This window comes from Anser brachyrhynchus, assembly GCF_964034855.1.
Source record: "Anser brachyrhynchus genome assembly, chromosome: 1".
NCBI lineage: Eukaryota > Metazoa > Chordata > Aves > Anseriformes > Anatidae > Anser > Anser brachyrhynchus.
Genome location: NC_137694.1, coordinates 135,869,895 through 135,889,806, shown reverse-complemented (window position 1 = coordinate 135,889,806; position 19,912 = coordinate 135,869,895). Strand labels below are relative to the sequence as shown.

Sequence of the window (19,912 nt, the reverse complement as noted above, 5' to 3'; positions counted from 1 at the left end):
CTCCCATGTTGATATGAAAAGTCCCATTGAAATAAGTAGTCAGGATAACATTTATATATTTCCATATCTACTATACTGGTTTTGTCTTCCTTTAAAGAAATTTCTACCTCCCGTATGTGAGAGATGCACTTTCATCTAAGGTTAGAATCTGGCCTTTTTTGTCAGCTTCTCATAAGCCACAAGCAGATAATTTATTCTTTTATTATAATTATTTATTTATTTGTGGTTCCTCTTTTCTAGTTCTCCCAATGGATTGTTAGAGAAGATCATACTGTTTCCCCCACACGCTTGGCTGCTTTTCATTACTTGGCATCTCTTGCAATGATCAATCTCTATTGATAGTAGCTTATCAGAATATCATTATTTAAGCAGTTTTGGAAAGACTAGGCTTTAAGAAGGAGGATAAAAGCTGTAATACAATTGAGATTAAAAGGGAGATATCAATTTGACAGTCTTTAATATTACATCTCCTTTATGAAGGTGTATTTTTTTAGATGAGTTAACAGAACTTTTTTTTAATTTAAATTAACCTTTCTTTTTATACATAAATATTGCTCAGTTCCATGCAACTTATGTATTAGTTATTCTTCCCCAAGAGTTGAAGAAGGCATCTTGCTAAATACAAAGAGAATGAGATTAAATGAAGAATATCAGGATCTTTATGTAACAATATGTGTTTCTATTTGGCAGATATCCAGGTCCTCCAAACTGTTTTATTTTGTTTTGTTTCATTTAAGGAGTTCTTTTTTTTTTTAGGGATTTGTTTGGAAAACAAGAAACTGTTCACTCCGGTAAGCAAGAAGACCTGCAAAATCCTGAAAAATATCTGTTCCTTTTAATCACGCTGAAGTAGGTCTTCTGTTTGTGTAGAATTATGTAACTGCCTTAAGTCAGTGGAACTGGGCTGATATGAAGTCAACAACCATGGTATGGAAAGGTTGTGGTTGTTGAAAAAAATGTCATCACAACCTTTCAAACAAATTGTATTTACTAGGGATTTGGTTTTAATAAAAAGAAAAAAAAATGAAAACCTTGTAATAGAAGAAGCATATATTTTGTTTCATAGCTTAACCACATTGTCAGAAAGGTAGTAAACAAACAGTGCACCTTTCTAATATGTGTAAGACAGTGTTAAGTATGTTGCTAGCAACAGCTGGCAAGGAAAAAGAGGAAAGCAGAGGTGGCTGCCAGCAACTCACAGGCAGGGAGCAATTACATTCAAATGTCAAATGTCCATTAGCAGAAATTTAGAGGGAAAACCAAAGCCAAAGGTAAGGATGATGTCTGTGCAGCTGAAAGTAGGATGAAATGTCCCATCTGTCTCTTGAAGTCTTGACTGGGGCCAAAGTGCCCAACATTATAAAAAGACATGGTTCAGGGTAGAGTTAAATATAATACAAGTTCCTTTGTATCTACCACAACACATCCTACAGGACAAACTGAACATCCTCAGCATGGTATTAAGAGCAGAGTGCTACTACAATGGCTTTTTTACCCAGTATAATTTTTAATAAGGCACAAAATTGGCAGGTGTCCTTAAAAAAAGTCCTTGAAACATTTCTATGGAATATTATCCTAACTGTTCTTGCCAATTTAGAGCTGAGATAATCGAGCCCCATATCCCAGATTTCTCAGTTAATTTCAACTTTTGTTTGGTTCTGCTGTAGTTCATCAACCGGCAGTTGCAATAACCCCCAGGTGCTTCTCATAAAAAGTAAATGACCGATTTAAACAGGTAAAGAGAGCTTTGAGGTCTGTCTCAGCAGAAAATGTTAGAGAATAATATCCCATTTCTTTCACAGAACATAAGCTGTCTTTCTGATGTGACATTTAATTATTTCCCTTGTTCTTTATTAACCTTAGGAACACACAGTAAGGGAATAGGAAACAATTGTTTTAAGCAGGAGACACTGGTGTAATAAATATGTGATCTGGAAACATGTATGCAAATGTTCTGCCCTACTGTTGTGGTATTTAATTGTTGAGTCTAGCTAAGGATAATCAGTTCCTAAGTACACCTAGCTATGCTTCTCTGATACCTTTGAGGGCAGGAATCTACTTGCTGTTGTGCACTTCTCCTGTTCCTATATACAGCTTCCATAGGTTTGATGTTACAGGTTCAGAAAGATCTAGTCCTTTAAAAATATATACATTAATAGGGAGGGACCGACCCTGTTCCTGCCTCTCCATCCATAGGAATACTACCTCCAATACGTAAAAAATAAGCTGTTTGGGACCTTCCATTGGATGGTTGCCATCTATGCCTTGGAGAGTTTACCTTGGCCATAACTCTCCTTTACCCAGATCTGCAGTTAGATTAACTTGTGCATTGTATCTGTGTTAATATTTCAACTCATACATGGTGTTGTTATGTGAATGATCCTTCCTCATTCTGGATTTAACTTTCATATTTATCCTAAAAAACGTATCTTACTGTGATCCAGGTATACAAAGCAGAGCCCTTCCAGAAATATGTCTCGCATGCACACTGGAAAGTCTCCTAACTCTTATTTTTTTAATTTTCCAATGCAAACCAAATGACACCTGGTATTTGTATAGAGAAAAGGCAAAGAAGTAGGCATTTATATAGAGAAAAGGCAAAGAATTGGGCTTGATGATCTCAAGGCTCTCATTCCACCATGTTTTGGGGGCATTGAATGCATCTTGGCCTAAGCAAAGACCTCATGTTGTTCCAAACCAATTTAAGATGAGACTGACATATTTCTTTTTCCCAGGCCTTAGACCAGAAAAAGGCAGATTTTTTTTTCTTGTAGATATGTTCTGTATGCTACTTAATACTACTGAAACGTTAACAGAAGCTCTTTCCTAATAGGCTGAAATATTTTTTTCAAGAGCACTTAGATGAATTAAGGAATCAATGTCCTATTTCATAAACCAGTGAGCAGTCTTTTGAGCTGACCATCTTTTATCAATGAGGGTGACCAGAAAAATTATTTCTCTTCCCTTCTGATGGTATCCTCAGAAATTTAAATCAGTATAAATACTGGCATATTGAACATGTACACACAAACACGCACACGCACACAGAGAGAGAGAGAGAGAATTATTTTGCAAAAAAAAAAAACGAATTGTAAAGATTTGTGACCTTAAATTTACTTGATCCTCCCTCCTCCTGAAGTTCAGAATGTCATCTACGGAAGACAGATTGGAGTTTACATTCTATGGTGGAAAATTCTGTTGAGAACAGTTTTCACAGTCAGGCTTTCTTTCTTGTTGGTATTAACATTGTCTGTACAGAGATTCATTCACAGCTAGTGTGGTTTAGAGATGGTGATTACACAGTAGGCTTCAAGTTTCTAGTCTTACTTAGCAGGCAGTAAAGGCACCAAGTTGCCCAAATGCAGTTTGAGAAGTGAACTGGCAAATGTGCAAATGTGCATGGTGATGTAGGAAGAAAAAAAAAAAGATATCATGTTGGGGGGGGAAGAGAGGGAGAGGGGGTGAGAAGAAGGGAAGAATCTTCTGTTTTGTGGGTGAATTAATGCACAGCTGCCTTCATGTAAGATTGGAATTCAACTACTAAAATCAGAAAGCTTGGAAATTAAAAAAAAATTAATATTTCATGACAAATGCTAATTTGATCTTGATAAAAATCCTATTTGCCTTGTGGTGTATGATTTCTAAGTCCAGTTCCCAAATTCAGCAAAGATTAAAAAGTTTGTCTGCTGAAAGACAATAAATGTGTAGGCTCTAATATCAACCAATTTTATGTCAGTTCCAGTTCTGTTTGATAAAAAATATAAAAATGAAACAAAGACACTGACATATACCTTTTTCTTTTCTTTTTCAAAAAGGTGCAGAGTATTAAATTTGGTGTTAAATTACTTACCCTGTTTTAAATTCTTGATACTTTAATCTGACAAATTTTTGGCATTATGCATTTGGATTTGAGAACATACACATACTCAGTATAAAACTGACTTTGACGTTAATAAAAGTTTAAACATTTGAAAATACAGAGAAGTGTTTCTTTTATCACTCCTCAATTATTGACTCAATCACCATCAGCATTTATTGGAATAATCAAATAGTGGAAGCCTTAACTTCACCTGACAGTCTTAACTCAAAAATGAATAGTATCCTTTGGTTGTCATTGCAGATTGCCTAGGTCTTACGCAAAGAAATCTTTTCCAAAATTTGAAAGAAAACCCAGGAGACCTTGGAGCAGGGAAATAGACAGTGTCTTTTGCATTATGCATTTAAGTTGTATGTGTGAAATGGCATCTTATTCTCAGATGTGTGCAGAATAAAGATGCAAAATGCAGTTATCATAGCTGTCCTGTAAAATGTAAATGTGATGGACCCCCTAAAATTGCATGACCATCTCTCATATTTTAGCATTTTAATCAGGCTAAAAAAATAAGATTTACATTAGCCTTATATAGAACAGATGTAAGGTCTAAAATTGAATTTCAAGCAATGCATTTATTAGCTAATTTAAGTATTAATAATCAAATACTTATACTTTTGACCTTCAATAATCCCCCAAACTTTATCGCTAGTGTTGTAGTACTGCTGTAACTATGAAACCCTTGCTATACTGTGTTGTCAATATTGCAGCTGTACTTATAGATCTTCCCAGCCTCCATAACCACATCTTAACTCTGAGCTTTCTTATCCACTTGTGTTTCTATAAATGCAAAGGATCGTTCCAACTTTCCCATTTACAAAGTAAGTTGAACCCTATGTGAATAGGAAAATAAGTGATGTGGTATTCATCTCTTGGGAAAATGTATCTTATGCTAATTATAAGTCAAAAAATTGGTTGATTTATTCATAGTTGCTAAGCAGTACATGCCTGATCTGTTGTGCACTGTGCTGAAAATTTATCCTGAGGGTCTGAAAGACACATTATACTTGTAAGACTGTATAAACAGTCACAAGCCACAATTACAAGGCAATCCAAATCCAAACATGAAGCAAATTTGTACTGGTAGTTTAGCTGACCCCACACCAGATAACTTGCTGGTTTTCTAGAAGATGGCCCTTCTCTGAGCCCTTAAACTAATTATTCTTTTATCAGCCTGTGTCTAGTGGAATCTGAAAGAGAAGCTTTTGATATTCTACAGACTATCTGGACCTAACCACTACTGATTTGAATGGTAATTTACCCTACACTGTAGACAGTTGAATCTGAGGCAATTGCCTCACCTTCCCCCATTGTGAAAAGAATTCAGAATGTTTCAGAATAGAAGGAGACTGGTGGAGTGAAATAGTTACTGCTGAGAGCTCAGTGTCCAGAGACTTATCAGCACATCGGAAGAGAAAGGAAATTTACTACTTCAGATCTACTGTGGTCCTATAGATTGAATGCCTCAGCAATAGCGCCTTAGGTGTAGTCTCAGAATCCTTCCTTGCATTTAGTTAATTTGAAAGAATGCAGGTCACAGAATCAGAGAGCTTTTCTATGCAAACAGAAGTATATTAAGCGGTGATGAATAGATTTACAACAAACGTGCATTTCTGATTGTAATTAAAACACTGATACAGATGTGCTTTTTCAGAATCAGATGGTAGTTGTTTGGCATAATGTCCTGTAGACATTGAAGATCCAGCTAACCAGTAGTATTAGGAACTTGACATATTATAGACTCCAGCTTTGTGCTTTGAAGAAGACTGCATTGTAAGGACTGTTTCTATCGCATAACTTCAAAAATAACGATAGCAAAGTGAGACTGGTTCAAGATTTTCTGCTGAATCTAAACCCTTTTTTTTTTTTCTTCAGGAATTATATGTATTACAGTTAGTTCTGTATTTTCTTTTTGTTCTAGTCAGTTATATTAGCTATTATTCACTCTCACCTTTGAGATTCATATGTTAATGCTTCCTCTATACAGAATCACAAGTCGTCTTAGGTGGGTGTGTTCTATTGATGGGCTAGATAATGTTCCATAATATCATCTATTGCATCAACCCAGAATTCCCACTTTCTAGTGGTTGTATTCTAGCTCTGAATGTTAAACAAATTTCATGCAGGCTTTATGTACTGTTCACCATATGTGCAACAATGTCTTGTTTTGCTGTCAGTGATTTTATTATTTTCCATCTTTACCTCAAGTGTTGTGCTCAATGAGTAGGTCTGAAAGTCATAATTACTTCCCCACTGCAAAGACAAACTGATTTACATATTTATCAAGGGGAAACTGGATGGCTGTAAGAATACCACAGAAACATTTCCATATTTATAACCTGAAATGTACAAAAGCTAAAATTAAGATATGGATGTCTTGGTCTTAGTTACTAAGCTGACTTTTATACAAAGGTTTTAGTCAGTGTATTTTGTAATCAGATTGGTCCATTAAAGTATGAAGTCTCTTTTTTCATCATACAAAATCAACATAGAGATTAAAATGTTTGTTAACTTATGAATGATAGTTTGCAGATATTGCAACATTAAGTCTTCATAAGGTGAAAGTCTTTGAATCTGGAAGAGATGATGAAGTGGAATTACCTAAATTTAATTTCTGTACCAGGCATAAGATCCCAAGAAGTTTAATATGTTAAAAGCTATATAACTGAATGACATCAATATCTTTTCTGGGAGGAATACGGGCTTCCAGATACTTATGCATGTTGGGGTAATTTGTAGGAGGTTATGCATGTATTCAAAGCACTCCTAGCTTGCCACTCACAGAGGTAAGCCACTTCATCAGTCTACAGGTTAGTTGTGATTGTGATCAGTGATGGTTTTGAAAGGAAGCATTAGTATTAGAAGGGAATTCTGAAATATAAACTAAATGAAAAAAATCTGCCTCTTGTAGGCAGAGGTGTGATGGCTGATCTTCCTAGATTAGTCTTTGTCCAATAGTTGTCTCAAGTTTACTATAACCTTCTTGGCATGACAGAGTCATGTGAAAATCTGCTGGAGTGGGATGAGATGTTCTATTTACAAAAATTTCCTTTACCATCAACTATGTTGTCCTGAGACATGCTTAACCCTCATTCTGAATCCTGCTGTTTCTTTGAATCAGGCATACTGCTTTAAAGCTTTCCTAATGAGTGGAGAGACTGTTTTTTCCTAATGCTTAGATTACACAGAGGTATTCTATATTCTAGAGATTATTTTTTTTAATATAATTTCAACAAGACTAAATTATTTCAAATTAATACTGATAATTCTTCTGTCCTATTGACTTCAAATGACAATAAGCTAATTTATGAAGCAAATACATTTTTCATATGCTTGCTTGATTAAACCTTTGAACAGATTTCCAAATCATTAATGCATTGTTAAACACCGTATTGTTTTTCAGTGTTTGTACCTTGTTTTCAAATGAATAGTCATTGTTTATAAACCCTATAACCTAATGTACATGAGTACCGTGGGAGTCTTACATGGTTCAGAACTCCAGAAATTAATTTCAGCATTAGATAGGCTGGTTCAGCTACCATTTATGCTGTGTTAGACAAGTTGAATAGCGGCATGGCACTTGCAGTTTCCTACTAATGAGCAGAGTCAATTGCTCTTATCACTTTCACATGGCTATCACTCCACTGAAATTGGCATTTTCGCTTTAAGAATGAAACAACTCTATAATTTAACATAGCTTGAAGCAAGAGTGGAGAATAGAATGTAGAGAGCTGTCCTCAGTATATTTTGGAGGAAGTTTTACTTAAATTTTGGATCGTTAGCATATTAATTGAAACAAGCAATATCTTAATGCTGTCCTTAGTCTATTTTGTATCTTAAAATATAGAAATGAAAGAATGGTGTCCAGTGATATAATGCCTTTGTCTGCTACAATGTTAGCCACCTGAGTTGGAGTATGTATTCCTGGAATGGCAATGGGAGGAAAAAGTTACACTTAAATTATAGTTGTTCAATAAGTTCAGAAATTATGCAGTTTCTTCAGTGTTAGATTGATTTTGTTGTTTGGAATGTTGTCTTTCAAAATCTGTCCTGTTCAAACCAGAAAAGTGTAAACAGTGGTATTCACAGCGATCAGTACAGCTGTTAGTTTTTTAGAACAGTACTTTCAAGTCAGTCTTTTTGATCAAGAATTTTTCAATTTTTATTAATAATTCATACATTGGGGATGTTAAACCATCATTGCTTAAACTGAGTTATAGTTTTCCCAGTGTTTTGAGTTATTTATCCTATAGTTTCATATTCTGGATAATCTCTTCTACAAACTCTTTTTACATTTGTATTTTGTTCTGCAACTAGCAATGGGATTCAAAAGACAGGCTAAGCCAGCAGAAGCCCTATTGTAATTCAAGAGCACATGATGTACGATACACATCCAGTCATATTTTATGTGTGAAGCGATACAGTTTTACCATCCTCTCTTACTCAGACCTCATTTATCTGTTCACCACACTCATAAAAATGTTACTCACATAGTTGCATTTCTAGCACTTTGGGTAGGATTCATCTTACTTTCCTTGATCAATTATATGAAGGCATTTACTTTTGAGCTAGTTGCCTGTCTTCTCTTTTTTAGGCATGGGGTAAAAAAAAAAGGCCTTTTTGCAGTTGTGATTCACCTCTTACAAAGTTAGGCAGCTAAAATAGGCAAAGTGAAAATCCACCTTGTTTATTAAGTGAAATTATCTGGGAATGTTTATCACTCTTAGCTTAATTCTAAAGTCTCAGTGAAATATACAGAAATTATACAAGTGGAATAGTAAGAGTTAGAGTCAATAAAGACATAAGAAAACAGTAAAGGTTGTATTTTGCTTACTTTATACTATTTGCTTTCAAAATTGATACAATATATGACAGTATGTCAAAGATATCTGTTCACAGAGCACTCTTGGCATTTTTCCTCTGTTTTGGTTACCATTTAGAAATGCTAATAAGCAAATGTATTGTATGTGTCAACAGTAACCATATCATTCAAGTGCATTTAAATGTGTCTTTATCTCATGGTAGCACACACTTTATTACTTATTTATTCTAGAAGGTGTCAGTGTTCAAGATGAAAACAGAAACTGAAGTTTTGCTTCATTTCTGTCAGTGCATTGTGAGCGCCATTTTCTGACAATAGTGTGGTATTTGAATTGTCAATATTTGTCCACCTGTTCTGAACGATGTTGCTAAATTAAGTTGTCATTTTAGCATTTAGTAATTAACCCTGATTTAGCTGATCCTTCTTCTGTATAAAAATCCAAGTGAAGTAAACGGAAGTTCTGCCACAGAGTTCAAGAAGCTTTGGATGAGGTTTTTTATAGGTTTTGTCTTTTGTTTTTGTTTCTGTTTTCAGGCCAAGTCAAGCTCCTCAGCCTTGTTCTGGGAAAAAAAAAATCATAATGATGATTGTTTAATTTATTTAATTAATTGTGATAATGAGAACATTTTCATCGTTTCTCATTTTTCCCAGATTAATTAGGAAACCAGAATTTCCATTATTGAATGACAGCAGGTGTCTCTGATCACCAGAGATCATTTAATGTGATGTACTCCGAGTGGAATTCTTGTTTTATTTTCATTTTGCTTAATTTACAGGATGAATTTGAAAATCCAATTTCATCAAGGAAAACTGTAGGTAAAAAAAAATGCATTTTCTCATTTCATTGCACATTTCTTACTTTGTGCAATCCCATTTGTTGTTACTGTCATGGAATCATAGAATCACAGGTTGATACAGGTTGGAAGGGAATTCTGAAGGTCATATGGCCAAATACCTGCACATAATGTCCTAATTTATCTATGTGCACCACTTTTTTTCTTCATTGCCACCTTTCCAAGGGATGTTATTATTACTTAGCAAGTACAACCTCCAAATGATATGAGAAGCTAATGGAAGATTGCCTCTTTCTTTCCTGGCACTAAGTCCACCTGCTAAGCAAATAAATGACTTGTCAGATGGATCCGCATGATTTTCCCTCAACCCACCAACTTTAAAATGTCAGCCTTTGTAAAAGATTTTCCTCAGCTCTGTGGGGAAATTTCAACTACCATGAGGTTTCAGAACATGCATAATCAAATTCTCCTACTCTTACATTTCTTCTTTGCTCCTAGTTTACAAACACGACCAACAGGTATTTAACTGCTGATGTTACTTTATTCATGGCCCTGTCCTTTGAGCTGATAAGAAATTGAGACACTCAACCTTTTTAACAAGGCAATTTTAGAATGCTGCAACATTAAAAACCAAGTGATTAGAAATTAGGTGAGACAACTATTCCTTATCCAGAGGAGGAGAAGACAACAGAACTGATGTTCTGAAAATAGTTAGCAAAGGCTCTGTTTCAAAGTTCTTATCTCATTCTCTTTGACATAGTAATTGAGCATCTGCTGATGAACTAATTCTTAGTGGACAGGTGGACAAATCAAAATTAACATTCAAATTGGACCATACTTGGATGTTTAAGTAAAAGGGATAAAGAGAAAATAGTAGTAAAGACAAAATTATCTTTATGTGCTCTGGGATCCCTGAAGGACAAGGTTTAAGCTCATTTGCAGGCTGATGTGAAGTATATTCTTATACTTTGGTCAGTTTCCAGGACCAATAATTTTAGATTCCTAATCAATATAAAATTCACTGTAGCAAGTTTGAAAGAGTGGCTTCACTCTCATTCATAGAGAAGCTCTTTTTTAAAAAAAATCAGTCTAAATAGGTTTAAATGTAATTTATGTGCACTGCAAGGCTCCACTACTGTGCTAAGGTAGTGTAAGAAGCCCTTTGTGTAAATGAAATGTGAGCCCACAGTCCCTTGGAGTTTCAGAACATACCCATGAATTGGATTCTTCTTTTAAATATGTGCACGTCTGTGTGTTTATTACCTTGTACATTATGAGTTTAGTCGATGTCTACTCTTGTATGACAACACATTAATGACTAATTAGTAGAGTAGCTAATGAAACCATGTCACCAGCAGAGGCATTCCATACGTTAACTTGTTTTTTTTGTTTGTTTGTTTTTAGAATGTCTTATTCTAGCATTCACACTGAGATTTTTGCCAAGCTGCCTCTATAGGTTGCTAGGCAGCACAGCTTTACCCCAAAATGGTTAGCTCTGTTCTGCATGCTGAGACTCTTTCAGATATCCTCGGCGGTTTGAATCTTCTTGCTGTGGGGTTTCCTTGATTGAGAGCAACTGCTTCTAAAGGTCACTGGCTCTCTGTGGATCAGCCCTTTTTTTTTTTCTGAAGTGCACAAATCTTCTCATTTTATACTTCAAGAATCCCTGCTGCAATCAAACCGTAGTCTTGACTGCAATGGGCCTTGTGTAATTGACCCCTACTGTATACTGCATGTTGCCAATTGCTATGTATAATAATGTTTTTATGGTAACGATCTTGAAAAAGCATAAAGACAAAAATGTTTGTGCTTGCCAAGGTTAATGAAAAAAGCTTCCCAAAGACATTAAATGTGTTTGTTTGCTTCTAGGGCAGATTCTGGATGTGCTGGAAAAGTATAATCTGAGAAGTAAAACTCTTGTATACTTTTCATCTGATCAAGGAGCTCACACTGAAGAAATCTCAAGTTCTGGAGAAGTCCATGGAGGTTACAATGGTATATATAAAGGTGAACATTCTCTGATTTTTTTAAAAACCGTTTCAGAAAATGTTTCCTTGGTTTTGTTCCGAAACTGCAATATACTCTAGGGTCAAAAAGTTCAAAATTCAATTTTTAAATAATAAAAAATTGCTCATAATTGTCAAACTAAATCCAAACATAGGCAACAAATATAAGGGGCTTACTTGTCAAATACATCAGCTCAACCAGAATGCATGCTTAACCAGAGCTCTGAGTTTTAACACTATAAAATGTACTCATGGACTAGCCATAAATCCAACTTTGGAAAGATGTTTGTTCATAGTATTATACTGTCATGGCTGGAGAGCAGAACAGAAAAAAAAAAAAATTGTTTGTGAGCCATCAGGAACCTTAAATGGGAGCTAAATGCAACAGAGTGAGTGAGATCACACAAAGAGAGGATATAGAGAAGATGGGAGAATCAGCACTGTGTTCATTACAGAAAATGTAGAAAAAGAGAGTTAAGTTAGAAAAGAAAAATGAGTAGTTGGATTTAGTTTGGGATGGGCAAGTTCCACAACATCCAGAGAAGGGTAAGATTTCAAGAAACAAAGTCTGAATTAAGGAAAAAAGTTTTGAAAATAATGCATACTATTGAGCTGAAGACTGATTTGGAAACAGAGAGACTTCTGTTAGAAGGAGAGTTATATTCTTTTAGTCTCGAGAAAATTAATACTCCAAATTCTATTTGTTCTGTGAAGGACTAAAATGTGTTTAAAGTCTGCAATACACTTTCTCCCTGTGATATCACCCAACAATACTGAAAGATACTGTTTATTACAATGTAGTGATCATGTAGAAAGAAAAATTCTAGCTTAGCGAACAGCCTTTCTCATTTTGTCCATTCTGATATCCCTGACCTTTGGTCAACAGGAATGTAATATAGCACTGGATACTCTTGAGAATGTGGTTCCAGCATGGAGATGAACAAAATTATTGTCAGCAATGTGTTTTTGAGACAGGCAGAACAAGAAGAGACAGTAGGATGAGAGAAAGAAGGATGCAGTGATGGAGTAATTGTTTGGTAGCATGGTTATAATTTTCAGACAGGGACTGGTTATAACTTTCAGTCAGGGACTGCTCATAATCAAAGACACATTGACAACAAGGATTACCTGTGACAAAGTAAAGAAAACAGTATTTTCCAGTGTGCAAGTTGTGGACACATAGCATTAAGAAACTGAACATTAAAATGGTTTTAATAATCTTCAATCTCATTGAAATATGAAAGAAATGCTTAGTTTTTTTTATTTTTAATGAAATGCAGTGAATATTCTGTCCTTTTACCAGAGGAAAGGTCCCTTTATTCTTTCACTGGGAAGTGTCTGTGTAATTTGTTTTCCCTTCATATTTCAGGGGACAAGACCAAAGAAACCCAGCAGTTTTTGGAAATTGACTTGCCAACCTTGCCACTTTTAATTGTGAGGAGAAAGAAGCAAATTGCCTTTAGGTGTGATTAAAAAAAAAATGTCTTGCAGAACTATAAAGTCACAGAACAGTTGAGACTAGAAGGCACCTCTCAAAGTTTCTAGTCTTACCTCCTGCAGAGGAGGGCCAGCTGGAGAAGGTTGCTCAGGGCTCTGTCCAGTCAAGGAATCAAGGTTTGAAAATCTTCAATGATGAAGCTTCCAGAGCCCCTCTGGGCAACTTGCTCCAGTAAATACTGGAGCAGCCTCACCATAAAAATTCTTTTTCTTATGTTTTAAATGAAATTGCCTTTGTTTCAGTCTGTGCCCATTGCTTCTTGTCCTGTCACCGGGCACCACTAAAAAGCACCTGGCTTCTTCATCTTTACTCAGGTAAATCCAGGTAATATACATGGATAAGAACCCTCCCGAGCCTTCTCTTCTCCAGCCTGAGCAGACCCAGCTCTCTCAGCCCCTCCTTGCATGTTGGAAGATTATATGGAAACCATCTAGCCATTTTCATGACCCACCTTTGAACTCACTCCATGTCCATGTCTCTTTGATACTGGTGAGTCCTGCCCTGGACCGAGCACTCCAGGTGCATCTCACCAGAGCGGAGCAGAGGGGAAGGATCAATCTGCTGGCAGTGTTCTTCCTAAGGCAGACACAGATGTTGTTGGCATTCTTTGCCACAAGGACATATTGCTGGCTCATGTTCAGCTAGTCGTACACCAGAACCCCAGGGTCTTTCTCTGCAAAGATGCTTTCCAGACAGTAAGTCCCCAGCCTGTTGTGGTGCAAGAGGTTATTCCTCCACAGATGCAGACTTGACATGTCCCTTTGCTGAACTTCATGAGGTTCCCATCAGCCCATTTCTCCAGCCTGTCATGGTCCCTCCGAATAGCTGCATGAGCCTCTCTGGGTGAATCAGTTTTGTATTGTCTGCAAAACTGCAAAAAGGAAGAAAGAAAGACATACACTGTAAGAAATAACAATACGGTAAGGTTTTTAAGTGAGAAGACTCCACTGCTTTTAGTCAGCAGGTATCTTTCTGAGAAATGGCCCTTAGATTTAAGAGAGCTACAAAGGAATTGCTGCCCAAGCAAAACAAGTAATGCCAAAGTCATGAGGTTACAGACTATCAAATGGGTCCCCTTGGGCTAACACCAGAGTGAAATCTGTCTTAAACATTAGCACTTAGGCCTTACATAGTGCTTTAAGTAATTAAGGAACCATATGGTTACATATCTGTAGCTGTAGGCACGGCCTGAGGTGTTTTAGAAGCTCTAAAAAATATTTGCCTTCCAGGATGCCAGACATAAGACATAGGATAAATGACAAGGAGGACGAAAGAACACAAATACACTGGGGAATATGCCTTCCTGAGGAACATTTTGATTGAATAGAGTCTTTTCTATTAAGCTTTGCAAAATTTTGTGTTCATACTTAGAGAGTGGGGAGCAATTTGAAATAGATCTTACCCGAATTAATAAAAATCTGTTTGATAGGGTTACCTGGGGAATGATAGAGCTTTTTATTTTTAAAATGAATTGTAGTGTGGTTTACAGTTGCCTCTTATGCTATGCTGGCAAGTACTGTAATAAATGATGGGAAAGAAAATAATCACTATATAAGAAAAATAATTATTGGATAGGAGACATTTTTAACAAAATAAAAATAAATTAAAAGACATGCAAACAGCTGAATATACATTTACAGTTTTAAAATACAGTTAATCCTGTTTTATCTTCCACTCTCTCCATCTCTGTATCAGTCCTCAATTTAACATGTATATTAAGCATCATTTGCAAAAGGACAGAAGTGAAAATGATAAATTGACCGCATAATTAGCAATTTTCATACATAAGGATTTATTCATATTAATAGTCTGTACAGTGAGGTGTGTTAAAGCTCTGTACATCTCTGGTGGATTTACTAAAAATCAGATCTGTGAAGTCCATAAATCTCAGGCCCTGATGTAACAATATACCTAAAAAAAAAAAGGAAAAAAGGGCAATATTTATGCTACTTGTGCTCATGTATACATGCACTAGGAATTTGCTTCGTTTGCAAAACTGGGAGACATGCATGTCCTTTCTCCTGTCTGCTAGACAATCTCAGTCACTTACCTTTTTGTATATGAGTTCTTTATGAATGTGAATATGAATCAAGCCACTTAACCCTCTTGTCAGAGCTGGAGCAGTATACTCAGCAATAATTGGTTCTGCCCTAAATCAAAAGCTCTCTACAGCTCTCCACGATTTGTACTCACTAATTTGTCTTGTTATCCAGCCAGATCAGTACCAATAATAAAATTTAAGAGGAGTTTGGAGAGTTAGGCTTGCACTGCAAGACTGAATGCCAAAAAAAGGAGACATTGAGAGCTTTATTAGTCTGGATTCTGACTGTGGAACAGTCACCATAAATTTGGATATCCCTTGAAATCAGAAAACAAAGCTAATATAGTGTTTAACCAGTTGCTGTCAATATATAGTCTGGCTTTTCCTTTTCTTAGAAGACATAAGACATGCATATATATACAGAAGTGATGGATTAAAACAATGGCCCCTCTTTCCAGTTTCCTTTTTCTGACAGTCAAGATCAGAAGCTTCAGAGGAAGATGCAGGAGCTGTGGTAAATAAAGAAGATCTTTAAGAAAATTTTCTCATCTGTAGTATGACCTTGGTCACAAATCTTGACAATTTAGTTTCGACAAAGGCTTTTAGCATTATGCATTTAGCATAATTTTTCACCATATAAATATGAAGGTCCACTTTGAGTTGTTCTAAATTCTCAGCCTAAATTCTTTAGCAATGAAATCTATAGTATAGAAGACAGTGCTTTCACTTGTTGCAGATTTCATTGAACATATCCTTGAAGTTTTATATTATTTCCTCTTTGTTAAAGGAGGAATAACTTATTTATATCTTCCTCACCTTGCCTTTGTTTTCTATATTTTTGTTGTCCCTCTTTCACCTTATTAGCACATTCATAAAATAATTGTCTGGTCAGTCTCTCATCAGTCTTACCTGATGAGTTTTCCCTTGCCCCTAATTTCCTGTTCATTTTATTTTCTTATATGAAATATTTCTAATTGGCAATATATCCTCTTAAAATGGCTTGACAAGTTTTGCCTGTCAGTGTTTACCATGAATATCGCTTTCCAGTTATATACTTCAATTTTTATGTTATCAACTTCATTCTATTTCTGATCTGTTGTCTTTGTACCTTGTTGATTACAGATGTGCTTTAAACTTCAGTCTTTGCATAGGTCCTTTTTTTCTTAAGTATAAAAATTAAGTTTACGTTATGAATAACTAAGAACATAGACTCTAGTTCAGTTATTTTTCCTCTAATGTCCATTACACTGAACATATTTATACAGAACTTGAACTTGTGTCTTGTTTCCTCTTGGTGTGAAGTCCATTATCTTTTCTCCTGAATTTGATCAACCTATGATACTCTGTGTCATACTTAGTTTTATGTCTCTCTCCACTTCCAAAATTGAAGTAGTTTTATTAAAATAACAAGGGACTTAGTAAAGAGTTGAATCAAGGTATCTTACTATTGACTTTTTTTCAGGTGTCACAGGCTGCTTGTTTTATCTCTTTGTTTTCTGTCTGTTGGGCACATTTTGATTCATGACAACCTTTTGTCTCCTAACCCATGATTAATATTCCAGAAACTTTTCCTGAAAGTTCCTGACAAAGATCTTTCAAAGGTTTAAATGTAGATACAGCCTCTATAGCAAAAACAATGGCTATTTTAGAAAGAGTTTCTTCCCAGCAGCTCAAGATCTTCTTGCCTGAACTCCTGAAGGACTCTTGGGTGCACACATGATAATATACTTTTTCCTAGCTGCTTAATAGTTTTAAACGATCAGTTTAGATCTCTTAGAAATATATTAGTTCCTGTGAACCTGTTGGACCAATAGGTCCTTTAGCAATATTATTTCTTTTGGAAGCTTCTAGTTGATGATACATGGTACATGATGCATGACAAAAACAGTGTTTCTTAGACCTTAGTCCCTCATATTTTAAATCACAACTATTACAGATTTGTGAGAGCTAAACAAAGACCAGAAGAATCCATTCTCTAATATTTTTATTGAAATGTGTACAATTTCATACACTACAGTGGCCAGTTAATTCAGCAATGTTTCTTGAAGTTATTAGTAAACCTTTTCCTTTCTGTAATTCACAGAGAAATCAAACTGACCCTTACTTTGGCCTCAGGAACTATGCTAATGCATATTTAGCAATATTAGTCAGTTTCACTTTTGACTTTAATGAAAGCAGGCATTGACCTTTGCTTCCAATGTACTGTATTTTTATATTTTCTGGAGTGATCCAATTTTTTAAAATAATGCAGCCATCTTGTAAATTTGACTGAAGCAGAAAACATCCTGAGAAATAAGTTCATTTATTTAGAAGAAAGATTGAAATGATAATATGTGCACATGAGCTATATCTATTAGCTTCGGCTGTATAAGAATACTTCAGGTTGAAAATTAACCAAAGAAGTATACAGAAAGAATAGAAAATCAGTATAATAATGAGTGGGCTTGCCATTGAAAACAAATTACTGTTTGGTAGTTTTGTAAGATAAACAATAATAACCAGCTTTGATTGTCAATATTTACAGGCAATTAATTTCCTTGTATTTTTCACTCATTCAAGAGAATAAATAGGTTTAGGAGGCTTTGTTTTTATAAGAAAATAAGAAGGAAGGAAAGGGTAGTATAGTTATAATCCAAGTGATCTAAAGAAGTTCTTTTAAATAGTTTTCATTATTTATCATTTAAAATGCTAGTAGTGTTATACCACAGAATTTTCCTTTATGTATCATCTTTTATACAAGCTCTATTCCCAGAGTTAAATAGCAGTCAATTTAAACCAGAGGGGGAAAAAAATGGAAAAAAAAAAAAGATATTTTTATAACTAAGATTTTAAATGAGGTTAAAATGGAAATTTGAGATCATGTTTTGGATGACCACAGAGAGTTATGTCTGTACTTTGTCTACTCCTGCAATTTTCATGAGAAGGTGAGCATAGGCTGTTGTTCGATGTAACACTGAAGCGTGCAACTATTCAGAAAGCATAGATAGCTAAGCATGGGATGCTTTATGCTGTTTAAAGAACATTTTCAGAAGAACTTAAGGGAGCAAAAATAAAATAGAACTACTCTGCTTAGAGTTTGCCAGGCACACAGACTACTAAGTTACTTCTTTTTCTCTTTTTTCAGTGTTTTTGACTCCAAGCAAAATACAAAACTAATGAGTCAGATTTTGAAATATCAAGAGATTTTTTTATTACATAATGACCTTCTGTGGAATTTTTATTTTTCTTCTAATATTTTATCTGTTTGGATGTTTGCTTCATGTTTCAAGCATTAGTGTGAAACCTTGATTTATTTTTTAAGGAAAAAAATGCAGCTAGCTTGAACAGTGTTTGACAGTGAGAGTTTTAATGACAATGCATGTCAAATTATTCATGCTCATTTCATAGGATTAATCAGCTCTAGTAATGTCACTAAACACAGTTCTAATAAAGATGCAAACCATGTGGACATAGATAATAGAAGACAGTCTTCCTCTGTGATCTGTCATTCCTGCCCTAGTTCCCTGCTATTCCTCTATCTTCCTGCTATTCCTCTAACTTCCTGCTGTCTCCTCCAGAGATACCAAAAAATTATGCTCCAAGTAGTCTTTTGAAAGGAAAACAACAGTCACTTCTTCATAGAAATAAACAAGGAGATGGCCCTGCTGTGGAGTCCATTTTGCTTTTTGTATCTCACAGCAGGGTAGTAGTGATCCCTTTGTGCTTGGGTAATGTGGAAGTTTTCTGTCACTGGTCTGTAATGATTCAGGAAAATTGTACTATGAACTTAGGAACTCTGAAAGTGATTCAATATCTAGGGTTTAAAAGTTGCAGCGTATGTGGGAAAGGGATTCAGCACTTTCTCTGAAATTGTTCCAGATTACACAAGACAGAGATCAAAGCAACAGTAACAAGAATTTATTTAAACAATCCAATCTACACAGTGCTGTTTCTAGCTTCAGACCAGATGTAAGGAAATAAGAGGAATTCACCACTGAAAGCGAGCTATAGTAGTAGATCAGCTCCCAGAGTTTTCTACCTGTCCATATTGTCTGGCCAACAAGCTGTTGCAATGTTTACACAGAACGAGGATCCTACTCATAAACTACGTCATCTCCCTGGGATAATTTTTCACTGAGAAGGATATTGATCTTTTTAGTAAATTAATCTTTTTAATATAATTTTATATCCTTATGCTTTTCCTGGACTGATATTCAGACTTAATTATGCAAGCTCAGCATCATTTTCCGTGATTCATAACTCATTTGGGATATTAACCTTGACACTTTCCTACTGGGTATAACCCACACCTAAATTTTTAAGTGCTAATGACTGTTGTACATAGATAGGCAGAGAGATCTTTTATACAGAAGATGTACACAGTCTCTTGACATCTATCTGGTTTTTGAACTAACACTATTAACACAGAGTTGGTATAATGTTAGGTGACCACTTCCTGCTGCTAGATGGTGGAGATTTTAAACCTCAACAAATAACACCTGTATAAACATAAATCTATATTTTCTTTAGATATTTATTTTGTAAATCAGATATTTGCAATAATTTAAAGAAAAGCAATTCTTGTATCTCATTTATAACTTTTAGAATAGGTGTCCATGTGCTTTATAGTGAAAATGGAATTGCATTTGATGCAATGACAGGAGTCAATATTTAAGGGTGCTCTAAAAGATGGATAGTCATGTTGAGATCTGAACTTGCGCCGTTTCCCAAAAACAGCTTAAGCAAAGATTGTTGTTTGAAGTAATGTATATTAGAAAGTTTAAATTTTCTAGTGTCAGACTAGATGGTTAATTATATGTTCCTACCTATTCAATATTATGAATTCTGATAAAACCCATGGAAAAAAAGTGTGCAGTAATGTGGTATAACAGAATCACGAG

The 19,912-nt window shown here is 35.3% G+C and overlaps 1 protein-coding gene across 13 annotated transcripts in view; it reads left to right on the top strand.

Moving 5' to 3' along the window:
* Positions 1-19,912, top strand: part of STS (steroid sulfatase) — a 118,915-nt gene that overhangs the window by 57,243 nt on the left and 41,760 nt on the right. For all 13 annotated transcript variants that reach the window (XM_080586923.1, XM_080586933.1, XM_080586928.1 and 10 more), the window contains one exon: positions 11,357-11,494. In XM_080586923.1, coding sequence (XP_080443049.1) covers positions 11,357-11,494 — 138 coding nt within the window. The remainder of the gene's footprint in view (positions 1-11,356; positions 11,495-19,912) is intronic.